We start from the raw sequence: 13365 nt of genomic DNA, 5'->3' as shown, positions 1-13365 counted from the left end.
CTGTAATATCTGCCAAGCTTCCTTTTTTAGGACCTGATACGCCACTGTGTACGCTTGAAAATAAAATGTGGCGTTTTGAATGAACTTCTGATAATAAAATATTATCTGATAATGAGAAATTTTTCTTTTGCATTCGCTTTTAAGAAGACATGTTGAAATCCTTCGTTTGGTGTCATAATATGATGCCCATATATAGTTGTCAGTCGGATTTAATGGGCGGGGTTTATGGTAATTGAGAATGAGCGTGCACACGCGTCCCATTTACGACTGATTCATTAACACACACACACACACATTTCACTATCACATCTGACGTTTACAAAATATTTCTGAATCAGGAGAAGAGTTTTAAAGTCTCTTTACACGCAAATCCCTCACATATTTACTCGTATATTTACGAATGTTTCATGAATGAGACCCAATGTTCGTTCTGTTTCCACGCGTGCTGTAAACGGGGTCAGAGGTCAGACTCACCTTGGCGTCCAGAGTGGCCGAGGCTACGATCAGACGCAGGTCTCGCCGCTTCTTCTGGATCTGTGGAGAGAGAGAGAGAGATGAACAGAGACGCTCGCCCCACAGAAGACCCGGAGCAGGGAAAGCGGCGGCACCTTCTTCAGCAGGCCGAGGGTGATGTCCGTGTACAGCGTTCTCTCGTGCGCTTCGTCCAGCATCAGCACACTGCAACCAAACAACACACGCGTGTGAGTCAGAAACCTCAGGGAACCAGCGCTGGCGGGGGTGTGGTGGCTTTACCTGTACTTCTTCAGCAGCGGGTCAGACATCATCTCCCGAACCAGCATGCCGTCTGTCAGAAACTGAGAGGCGGCGACAGTGAATAACAGAAGGACACAGAGACAAACGGCTACAGCTTCACATGGAGTAACGTGGCTTTACCACAGGATGTCTGTAATAATAATGGCCAATTCCCACAGGATAAGAAATCTCACTCATACTAGCAGACGTGGGATTACTCGGATTACGCACACCGCCGCCACACTCCTGATATCACGAGCGCAAACACACACCGCCTATATTTATACACAGTCCAACCTACGTTATTCAGACACTAGTTAAAGTGCCGAAGCAAATCCACTTCGATGCGCTTTCAAGGGATGAGGATAAACCCCATAACGGTTTCATGAGATTGTTTATTAAATACAATTTGAAAAGTAGTCCGATTTAAATGATAATTACAATATATGATCATATTTCCATAAGAGTGCTACATTTGATCACTAAATGAATGTCAGACATTTTAAAGACCAAGAAGTTGTTTTCATGATGAAACCTCCAAACATTTGGCATCTCTGAAAAGCCCTGAATCTGCTCTTCACAGGACATGTGACGTGTGGTGTCAGAGAAATTCACTCAAATATAATGTCCACTACAGTGGACAAAAGTATATTCCTGGTCCAGGAGGACACACACCCCACCTCTCCATGTTCAACTAGTCCCTGAGTAGGGCTTGTTATGAATGAGACTGAGCGCTTGTACCTTTATGCGAGTGGCGTGTGGGTCTGAGCAGTCATCGAACCGGATGGTGTATCCCACCTCGTGCCCGAGGAACGCCCCTCTCTCCTCTGCTACGCGGCTGGCCACCTGCGCACACACACACACACACACACACACACACACACACACGTTCACAGACTACAGCAGGCGTTCCCCCTCACACATGAGCCGAGGAGAAGGCTTATACGTACAGATGTGGCCGCCACACGTCGAGGCTGCGTCACGCCGATCACCTTCCCCTCCGCGGCCCACCCGGCCTCCAGCAGATACTGACACACACACACACACACACACACACAGCGCACGTCACATCACCGTAACACTGCTAACTCACTCTGACCAGCAGACTGTTCACTGGATGCGTTTACATGCTCAACTTTTGTTTCAATCGGACTGAATGCTTTCCGATTGATGAATCCGAACACGGTGTTTACATGAACGCTAAACGTGATCGGGTTGATGTGCGTCACAAGCTTCAAATCGGGATAGGATTTTTTTTTTTTTTTTTTTTTTTTTTAAATCTTTTTATTGGAGAATCAAGGATGTTACATTTTACAGGAAATAAAACAGTTCTCCAGATTCATTTTATCTTAAACCACTAAAACCTTATACACCCCCCCCCCCCCCAAAAAACAACAACAAAAAAAACAAAAAAAAAACACTTAATGGCAACCCTTCCCACCCCCCATATTTTGACAACATTCTGGGAAAACAATCTTTTTCTATTTTGTTTGTTACACAGTACTTCAAAAAAAGTTTAAGGATCTACACATTGAAAACAAGCACACAGCTGCACGCCCACATTTCGACCCCAGTTGATTAACAGGGCTTTAAACTCACATTTTCACAATTGTCAGTCAGGCTACTCAGTTCCCACCACATTAAGGTGATTGACCATTGATTTGAATAAACATATATAGAAAAAAAATAAAATAAAAAAGGAAACAGAGAGAAGAAATAATAAATTGTAAAATATAAAGGAGTCTCATACTTCAGGCAATACTTTGAGATTCTCAAAATATGTCACAAATGGTTGCCATTTTAAGTAAAATTTCTGGACGGACCCTTTCAACGTGAATTTAACTTTTTCTAGTTTAAGAAAAAATAAAACATCACTTAACCATGCGGCTACCGCTGGTGGAGTAGCGGATGTCCAAACCAATAGGATTCTACGACGGGCAAGAAGTGATGTAAAAGCGATAATGTCCGATTGGTCCCGGGTTAAAGTTAAGGTCTCCTTTGTAATACCAAAAATCGCAATCAGCGGACAGGGCTTAATTTGAATTTTTATGACTTCGGATAAAGTTTGAAAAACAGATGACCAATACTGATTTAGACGGGGGCACAACCAAAACGAGTGAGTTAAATCAGCTGGAGCGAGGGAGCATCTATTACAACTCCTGTCTATTCCTGGATATATATCTGCTAACCTAGCCTTACTGAAATGAGCCCTATGCACTACTTTAAACTGAATGAGCCCCAAGCGTGTACAGGATGAGGACGAGTTAATCCTTCGTAGTGCATCCTCCCAGTGTCTGTCCGACAACTCAACCATCAACTCGCCTTCCCACCCGTTCTTAATTTTTGAAAGGTCATGGTTTTCCAGAGACATAAATTGAGAATATAGTTGTGATATCAGTCCTTTTTTTGGACGGAGGAGGGTCATCTCTTCCCATGCTGCCTCAGTAGGGAGGACCGGGAAGGAAGGGAACAGTGCTTTGACACAGTGGCGTATTTGGAGATATCTAAAAAAATTACTGCGTGAGAGATCATATTTCTGGCATATATTATCAAAACTATCGAACCCTTCTTTACAGTACAAGCTTTTAAAACAGGAAAGCTGCTTCCTGCTCCACTGAGTAAATGTTAAGTCGAGAGAGGAGGCTGGAAATAAATGATTCTTACAAATAGGGCTAAGGGGGGAGGGAGAGGTGAATTTGTAATGGTTTCGGAACTGGGCCCAGATTCTAAGGGTGGACAATACTATGGGATTGGAGGTAAACTTGGACCACTTTGTGGGCAGGGAGGAGTACACCAAAGCAGGGAGAGAGGACGAGTGGCAAGAGTGTGCCTCAAGTGTACACCAGTCGGTGTCTGGCACATGGAGCCAGAATAAAATTTTTTGCAAGTTAGTTGCCCAATAGTAGTGGATAAAACTGGGGAGAGCTAGTCCCCCCACATCGCGACCCCTCTGAAGTAAGCCTTTATTAACTCTTGGAACTTTATTCTTCCAGATGAAGGAGGTAACGGATGTGTTAACTGATTTAAAAAATGATTTAGTCAGGAATAACGGTAGACATTGAAACAGATACAAATATTTTGGAAGTACGTTCATCTTCACCGATTGTACCCTCCCTGCAATAGTCAGAGGTAGGCAGTTCCACCTTTGAAAGTCAGCTTTCATTTGGTTAACTAAAGGTGTAAAATTAGCCCCAAGAAGAGAGGTGAAGGAACGCGTAATGTTTATTCCAAGATATTTGAAACCGGAATGTGTTAAGTGAAAGGGGACTGCTTCCTGTTTAATTTGCATTGCCAAATCATTAATGGGGAAGCATTCGCTTTTCTGATAATTGAGTTTGTAGCCAGAAAAAGACCCAAAATTATTCAATAGTGATACAATTACAGGGGTGCTGGTTTCTGGATTGCTTACATATATCAAGAGATCGTCTGCATACAGAGAGACGCGATGTTCCTCAGTCCCACGCCCAACCCCCCGAAATAATAATGACGACTTTAAAGAAAGCGAAAGGGGCTCGATTGCCACTGCAAACAGGAGCGGGGATAGAGGACATCCTTGACGTGTCCCACGTGTCAGGGGGAAAAATTTGGAATGAGATTGATTAGTTTGAATACATGCTTGTGGGGACGAATAGAGCAGACGAATCCATGCCAGAAACGTGTCACCGAACCCAAACCTCTCCAATACGGCAAACAAGTATTTCCACTCCACCCGGTCAAACGCCTTCTCCGCATCCAGAGAGATTACAGCTTCTGCAGTCGAGGAAGGACCGGGGGAGTAGATGACGTTAGCAAGTCGGCGAATATTTGAAAAAGAGTGGCGACCCTTTATGAAACCAGTCTGATCCTCAGAGATCACTTTGGGGAGAACGGATTCTAAACGATGTGCCATTACCTTGGCCAAAATTTTTATATCAACATTTAGGAGGGAGATAGGACGGTAAGAGCCACAGTTGGTGGGGTCCTTGTCCTTTTTGAGGAGTAGTATAATCTTAGCTTGTGTGAGGGTTGGGGGCAAGGAACCGTTTCCCAATGATTCGTTAAATACTTCTAGCATAATAGGTGCAAGTTTATCTTTAAATTTCTTAAAAAATTCAGGGGGGTAACCGTCGGGTCCTGGAGATTTACCAGTTCGCATGTCTCCGATGGCTGCAGCGATCTCTGTCAGTGCAAGAGGTCGATCTAACATTTCTCTGTCTCCAGGCTCAATAGTAGGTAATTCTAAGTTATCTAAAAAACTGTTCATATTCGTAACATCTAATGGGAATTCAGACGTGTAAAGTGTAGAGTAGAATGTTGCAAAAGTATTATTGATTTCCTTTGGGTTGGTGACTATGTTTTGATCCTGATCTCTTACTTGGGGTATGAGCCGTGAAGCAGCCTGACGTTTCAGCTGGTGAGCCAGCAATCGACTAGCTTTTTCTCCATACTCATAGTAAGTGCTCCGGGTCCGCAGTAATAAGTATTCAGCCTGGTTGGTGGATAGAAGATTGAGCTTAGACTGTAGAGCTATCCGTTCTTTATATAATTCTGGGGAAGGGCTTTCAGAATATTTGCGGTCTAAATTAAAAACTGAATCCGTCAGGTCTTGTATTTGTTTGCGGCGTTCTTTATTGACATGTGCTACATAGGAGATAATTTGTCCTCTTAAGTACGCTTTTAAGGTTTCCCAAAGTAGGGAGTATGATATACCTTCCTTCTTGTTTATTTCCAAAAAAGTATCTATATTAGTAGCCACATGTTCGCAAAATTTCTCGTTTGAAAGCAGCAGGGAATTAAGTCTCCAGAAGGGTTGCTCTCTAACATTCAAAGTGAAAGAAAGGTCTAAGATAAGTGGTGCATGATCTGAAATGATGATGGCCAAGTATTCAACTGATTTCACTGCAGGGATGAGCGAGCTATCTATAAAAAAGTAATCTATCCTTGAGAAAGAATGATGGACATGAGAAAAGAAAGAGAATTGTTTGGAGGTTGGATTTTGAAACCTCCATGGATCTACACAGCCATTTTGTCTCATGAAGTCTGAAAAGACCCTCGACATTGCAGAAGGTGAGGTAGTTTTAGGGCTAGATTTATCGAGCAATGGGTTAATTGTACAATTAAGATCTCCTGCGAGGATCAGTCTATGTGTATCTAAATTAGGGAGAGATGACAGAAGCTTATTGGCAAATTCAGTATCGTCCCAGTTAGGGGCATACACATTTACCAAAAGAACGGGTGTTTGAAATAGGAGGCCCGATACAATGACATATCGACCATTGGGGTCTGCAATAATTGCATTTAGTGAGAATTGAATTCGTTTATTAATCAAAATTGCCACCCCTCGCGATCTGTTATTAAATTTGGAATGGAAGATATGATTAACCCATAATTTACGGAGTCTGGTGTGATCTTCTAACCGTAAATGTGTCTCCTGCAAAAACAAAACATCAGTTTTCAATTGTTTAAGATGGGAAAAAATCCTAGATCGTTTCACAGGACCGTTCATCCCCTTAACATTCCAGGATAAAAACCTAACTGCAGCTCCCCCTCCTGGGCTTGTACCACCCGCGTTACATATCATAGGAGACATCCAAAATGTGTATGATTAGCCTGAACCACATTATGGAAGTACATTTGTGGTCATAAGTGATGTCAACACACTGCGTGCAGTTGTGTAGAGGTAAAATAAACTCAAAAGATAAGGTTTTGCCATGTAAATAAAATGTTCCCCAGTTCTCATGAAACTTAAGTGGAAATAGAAAAAAACAAAAATAAAATAAAAATAAAATAAAAACATTGAACACCCCAAACCTAGATCTTCTTCCCCAAACGAAGAAAACCGCAGGAATTCCCAAACGGAAAAACTTCCAAGACATCTAACGTTGTCTATAACTCCTATCCTAACCTGAGGATGGCTCCTTTCTTAGTAAGTGATTTGTGTTCTACCATAATTATCTGTTCAGCTCACTTTGATAGTAAAGAAAAAAGGGACCAAACTAAATAAATAAATTTGAAAGTAATATGATATATCCCTGATTTGCATCTGTGCAAATACACAGAGCACAATTGGACTGATAAAAGTATGTAAAATAATTCGAAGTGACTGACCTAGTTATGTATCCAGCTCATTTAATTTACCTTATTAAATTGACCAGTCTGTGAAATGGTCATATGCCAATTATGTGTGAAAGCCACACTAACTAAAACAACCCTGCTATGCTTAAAAAGAAAAAGAAAAAAACACACTGTTGTATATTTAAATCACAGAGGCCACTGCATTATTATTGTACCTTAAACTTAAACATGTACGAAAACAAATAGTCCCAAGGAATCAAAGTATTTAAGCTGAAAGTTAGGCTTACTTTCATCTTCTCATAAATATTCTGTGCTCCAGCATCATTTAGGCTACTTTCCCCAATGAAGCTCGTAAAACTCTCTGGCCTTCTCCGGAGTCTCGAAAATCAACGTCTGTCCGTCATGAAGGACGCGGAGCCGGGCGGGATAGATAAGAGCGAACCTGACGTTCTTTTTATACAGGAGGGATTTCACTTCTTTAAAAGCAGCTTGTTTCTTGCCGAGTTCCGCGCTGACATCCTCGTGGAAAAATACCTTATGTCCCCTGAAGAACAGCTGCACTCGTTTCCTCGTTATTATGCGGTGCTTGTTTTGGAAGTCGTGGAAGAGAACGAGGAATATCCTCGGCCGTTTGGAGCTAGCGCCGGGTTCAGCGGTCGGCTTGGGTCCCACTCGGTGCGCGCGGGAAATAATGAGGGGATGTGGGAAGAATTCCTTACCCAGGACTTCTTCGAAAAATTCAGTCATGAACTTAACTGTGTCCGGCCCCTCCATATGCTCCGGGATACCGACCACTCGCAGATTGGACCTACGGGAGCGATTTTCCAAATCGTCCACTTTGTTTTTGAGCCTCTCGTTTTCAGCTAGAAGTGCGGTGCATGTTGTTTCGATCGCCTCAATCCTGTCGCTTTAACCCTTCCTCCATGTCATGGATACGTTCTTCGTGGGAATCAAGCGACGATTTTACCAGTTCCAGGGATGCCGAAATTGGTGCCAATGCATCGCCGAGTGCTTTTTTCAGGAGGGAGTCCGTTTGCTGTGCAAGGTCGGATATAAGCACCGAGTGAAGCTTAGCAAGATCAGCAGGTAACTCCGAGCTTGGGCTAGTTTGTGTAGCCATGTTGTCTTCACTTGTGGCATCTTCGTCCATCTCGGTCGTTTTTTGGCCTCGGTCACGTCTCTTTGGTCTCATTTAGTTGTGTAAAGTTATGCTTAACGTACGCGTAATCAACTTAAGGTGCACCTAACTTTATGTCGAAAAAATGAGGTAGAAAATAAAAAAGTAATTCGGGAGCCACTTCTCACACGTCTGTTCGCTACATGCTCAAACCGGAAGCCGGGATAGGATTTTTTGACATGCGCACACTGCACGAATATACAGAGTTTCCCGCTGTTCACGCATAATAACTATTCTCCTCTATTGGTTCTTTATTTGTTTTAAACAGCAGACTTAATATTAATCCATTTCTGGTCATAATCTGGAGACAGTGAGCATATGAGCCGTTGTGCCATACGTGCTGCTTATATTCATCACGCCGTAAAAATGCCCAAAACCAGTCGTCTGTGGATGAGAATCCGAAACAAGGACTGGTGGGACGTTCCTGCTCCACTTCACACACGCTGAGGGAAAGGAGGATTATAGGATGACGGGACACTCATCGATACGACACTTTATTCAACAGGAGGAACCATAGATATACTTAATAAAGGCTAGATGTCTTACGGCGGAGTCTCTAACCTCATCACCGGCGGCCATCTTGTCACAGGCAGACTTTCTGGCGGGCTCTGTGGTTCCTGATGTACGACGAGTGATCGGCACGAACACAGATACTCTTATCTCGCTGAAATCTTGACGGATTTACAAACGGTTTGGTTTCTTACAAACGTTATTAACGTGGCTATAATTCTGGATGCTTTAACATGTTGAAATATATAATATTATAATTATTCACAAGTACACAGTGTCTACTACATCTCTGACGTTTATAACAAACCAACCCGTTTGAACATCGGTAGAAAATTTAGCAAGTTATGGATATTTAAAAAGTACAAGCACCATTAAAACAATGTTACGAGTGAGCGAGCTGACTGTAGCAAGATGGCCGCCAGGTGCGGACGTCGACCTCCATTGGCCAGCAGCGCGGACGAGACATCTAGCCTTTATTATGTATATCTATGGGAAGAACAGCTCCTTTCAATCCGATCGAAATCTCATTCGGGTCGATTACGGTGTCTACATGAACGCTTTCAGTCCGATTGAGACGATTACTAACGGATTATTTGTTTGCATGTAGACGTAGCCACTGACGGACAAACCTGTGGGATCTGTGTGCTTTTCCCAGATCCTGTTTCTCCAACTACCACCACAGTCTGGAAACTCTCCACCGCATAGAGGATGTTGTTTCTGTGCTGGAGGCAACAAACAAACATCACTCATGAATACAGGAAAAACTATATTGTAAACAGTTAAGTGTTGGGAAAAGCTGCTGTTAAAAATAATATAATAATGCGTTACTCACTAAAAAAGTAATTGCGTAAGTTACTTTTTATGGAAGGTAATGTGTTACATCACTTTTTCATAACAGAAAAACAAAAGTTCTATTGTTTGGCAAATGTAAAGGCCCTTTCACACAAAACTAGTGTTGTGTGACGATACTGTAATTTCTAACTTCGATACGATACCTTGAAAAATATCGATATTCGATACCAGAGGGAGAACTGCCATATAGATATAGATATATAGCAGGATGTGAAGAGAGTTTCAACCAGTAAAACAAAAAGTGTGTATGACAAACATTACCTTCACTGCTTTTAACAGCGGTCCACACACACACACACACATCTGTAGTTACCTTGAAGACGGGCAGCCTCTGCCTCTGTTTCTCTATGGAGAGAGCTGTGTGCGGGTTGAAGATGATGGGCGAGCCGGTGGTCTCAGTGGACAGATCTCTCTCCTCACACACACCCGGAGCCTCTGAGCCTGGAAGACACACACACACACACACACACACACACACACACACACACACACACGGACAGGAGCAGCTCCATGTTTACTGTCATGCATCAGTAACGTTAGACATCCAGGATAAATGCTGAGCCTCTACGAGAGAATAATGAGTCTGGATCAAACCATGCCAGTCTAAAGCATTACTATAGTGGGATAACTTTCGTGTGTTGTGTGTTGTGTAGCTGGTTCATGATGCACGTGATCATGTTATATAGCCCATGCAGCACTGCAGTAACACTCTAATACATCAAATACACACTAACATTGCACATAAATCAACACACAGCACAGCGCTGCTGCAGCACACGCTTACTGTGGAGCAAGATCACAGGTCAAAATATGTATATAAGTATATATTAGTATAACACGATACACGATATGAATTTTACCGGGTTTCCAGAATTTCATGGTGTTGTGGGGCGCCGCCATGATGCTACGTCATTAAACTCGGTGATGTCAGGATCGCACGTGTGAACTCAACACTAGAGGACGACAAAGACGAGACGAAATAAAATACATTTAATAATATCAATGTTAACATTTTATAAAATGTATAACAATACATAACTTAAAACGTATTTTTTTATAATGATACGATGTAAATAAATAAATAAAATAAAATAAAAAAGCCAGTCGTAATGCCGGCTAAATCATTAAAAATTCTGCTGATTTTTAACTCAATGAATGGGTTAATTTCAACAACCCATTCATATCTGCACAATTACGGTCACAGCTTTACAGTTTGTTGCTATGCGTGCAACATCTGGATATGAAATATTGAAACTTTGGCTTAGAAACACAAAAACCACGGGGAGATAAAAGTAAGTCTAAACACGGACTTCAGTTGCTTAATAAATATTAATATGTCGTCTATGCAACTGCCATTGCAAGCTGGTTTTACTGATCACAAATTAACAAAAATTACTTATCAACTCGAATACAATGAGCACTTAAACCGGCACAAACATAGGCTAGCTATTCCCCATTAATTTCCCATTTTCTCTGTGTGTGTGATGTACTCGATAAGGTTTAAGGATATTACTCACAATTTCTACTCAATTCATATTTTAGAGCTTAATTGGCATAACTAGAAAAATTTAGGTAAATTCATTATCAAAATGCCCAGGGCGGTCATGTCGGAAAGATCGTATTTACGAGTTCATGAACGCCACCACAATGTCGTAAATACGAGTGGGAAGTTCGGGATTTTATTTTAGTTGGGTTCAGGTTAGGTTACGTGTGCAAGAAACATGGCTAATAATAGACCTTATTCACACAGCATTCTCTGATGTTTAACGGGAATGATAGACACACATGGGTTGTACTGTTATTTAATGTGTTTGTATTGTTCTGCTGACGAAACACTGCAAAAACATCTTTCAGAGAGATGTCAGTTGAGCTTCATAAGCTTTTTACGCCATTGAAAACATGGTAAGTATATCCCTCAGCCTCTTCACCTGTCGCTGATTGAAGCCTACACTAAATGTAGCAGTGTCAGGCTTTTATTTAATTAAACGCATAAAAAAGAGAAACACGCCAGACGAATATTCTTTGTTTTTCATTTTCTAGTTTAGAAGTAGTTAAACCTTGCTGTTTTTATTTTTTTTAATTAAGAGAAGATTCACCGCCATCTTATTTGGAAAGCGACTTGAACACACATGGAGTCGTAAACACGAACTTCCCCGGAGGACCTGAACACACAAGGTATTCACGGGTTTCACGTGACGTCACACAGCAGTGTGGCCGCCATTTGTAGGACCGAATCCAAACATGCCGTCTATCTGCTGTAAGCTGCGATAACAGCAAATCTCAAAGAAATGAGAAATTAACGTTTTACAATATCCCCAAAAACCCTGAGCGTCGTCAGAGATGGATTGCTGCTATAAAGAGGGATCACTGCGTGCATAAATATCTTTTTTTACTACTTTACTGGCATTCATATTGTCCGTGACGGGGTGGTACAAGACTCCCTTGCCTGAATAAAAAGGATAATATTATTATGGATTTTGTGCCTGAGGTGGGAAAATATGTTTTTTTTGGAGGATTAACATATCTTTAAAGTTGTAAGTAAAAAAAAAAAAAAGTTTGTTCTTAATGAAAATAATGACCCATGCATTTTCTGTAAAGCTGCTTTGAAACGATATTGTAAAAAGCGCTTTACAAATAAATGAGAATTGAAAATAAAGGTGTCCAAACCTCACTAATAATACAGGAGATGTGCTTTACCGACATTATTACCAATTCAGTTCAGCAATGCAGCGATTACTCGAGTAACGTTAATAACACCCGTCCTGTTATCAAGAACATTTTCTTCATCTCCAGAATCAGATTATATATTTTGGGATCATTAACCCATCCCGAAGTGAAGTAGAGGTAGGCTTCAGTGCTTTTAAATGCCTTGAGAGCTTCGCCGGTGTATGGAGAGGGATTGTGGACGAGGTAGATATAAACCGGGTGCGATTTGCCGGGGGGGATGCGTGGGATTTCCCCCTTTCTGGTCAATGTATCCCTGCCTGTTTAATTATTTTTATCCCCAGTGGGGATAAATTTATCGTCCCCTCAAAGTGATCATAGTGCTACTACACTAGTGGCGAGACGGATCACAAAACTTATCACGGATCCGTGGTTTGATTAGTCAATTTTATTTTAAAATGATTACTCACGGCGGTGATCCACTTGTCCGTGCTACACTTCTGTCGCGCTGCACTCCATAAAGACGCGTTTACGCGCGTCTAGAGGTGGACGCGAATTGCTAACACAGATAAGGTATTTTCTATCATTTCACTGTAGCTAATCATCGCGATGTAAAGTTAACGTTATTGCATGATCACAGTTATGTGTGGGGAAAGATAAGCTATTAGAGTAAAAATATTGCGTTAGGCTACTTCATGAGTTAATAAAAAAGATTTTACAATTCCTGCACATGCAGTGATGAAGTTCATGTTCTCATGATTTATTTTTATGAATAAAAATGTTTCAAAACACCCCCCCCCCCCTCTGTTTTTTTCACAGATCGCATCGCACCATAAATATCAGCAAACGTCAAATCTGGCAAGTTTTTACAAGACTTTAATGGAGTCAGCAGTTCGTTTGGCAGTAAATAAGGATCTATACCTAAAGTATCTATTTGATTTAAGTACCGTTGCTTTTCGTCTGCAGTGAGGTGTGCTATTTAGTGTGCGACATCTTTCCAATCACCAGGGAGATACTACTCAATTTAACTCAAAGGTCCTAAAGATGGCGGCCACAACAAAAAAGTCACGTGACTGAAACCCATGAATACGACTTTAGTATTTTACATGGCTTTTCCCATATTTGATACTCATGTCTTTTAAAACTAGGCTAAACAGTTTTGGGAGGGCGAATTAAAATCTTAATTCGTAGTCGTTTTGCCTGATTTTAAAACAATTTGAAGTCCTCTTCAGCCTGCCTGGTTGAGATGGACTGAGCCACTGCCTTTATCCGAGCAAAACGGCTTCTCGAACAAGAACAAATGTAGGTCTGGGCATGATCGTGTCCGTGGGGAATTGATCGGATGGTTGAGGATC

General features: G+C 41.6%; 1 protein-coding gene across 3 annotated transcripts in view; it reads right to left on the bottom strand.

Annotated features, from left to right (window-relative positions):
* dhx35 (DEAH-box helicase 35) overlaps positions 1-12609 on the bottom strand; it is a 29288-nt gene extending 16679 nt beyond the window's left edge. Inside the window, exons 1-9 of one of the 3 annotated variants that reach the window (XM_079588225.1) lie at positions 12481-12609; positions 10207-10299; positions 9660-9787; positions 9124-9216; positions 1704-1781; positions 1495-1599; positions 754-815; positions 609-678; positions 475-534 (exon numbers count right to left, since the gene is read on the bottom strand). In XM_079588225.1, the coding sequence (XP_079444351.1) occupies positions 475-534; positions 609-678; positions 754-815; positions 1495-1599; positions 1704-1781; positions 9124-9216; positions 9660-9787; positions 10207-10246 (636 nt within the window). In that variant the 5' untranslated portion in view covers positions 10247-10299; positions 12481-12609. Of the gene's footprint in view, positions 1-474; positions 535-608; positions 679-753; positions 816-1494; positions 1600-1703; positions 1782-9123; positions 9217-9659; positions 9788-10206; positions 10312-10863; positions 11001-12480 lie in introns of those variants that run through there. The other 2 variants (XM_079588226.1, XM_079588224.1) reach the window with 2 other exon arrangements.
* Positions 12610-13365: the final 756 nt, after the last annotated feature.

This window comes from Phoxinus phoxinus (assembly GCF_949152265.1).
Source record: "Phoxinus phoxinus genome assembly, chromosome: 18".
NCBI lineage: Eukaryota > Metazoa > Chordata > Actinopteri > Cypriniformes > Leuciscidae > Phoxinus > Phoxinus phoxinus.
The sequence above is the reverse complement of the archived record's forward strand: the minus strand, read 5'-3'. Positions and strand labels throughout refer to the sequence as shown.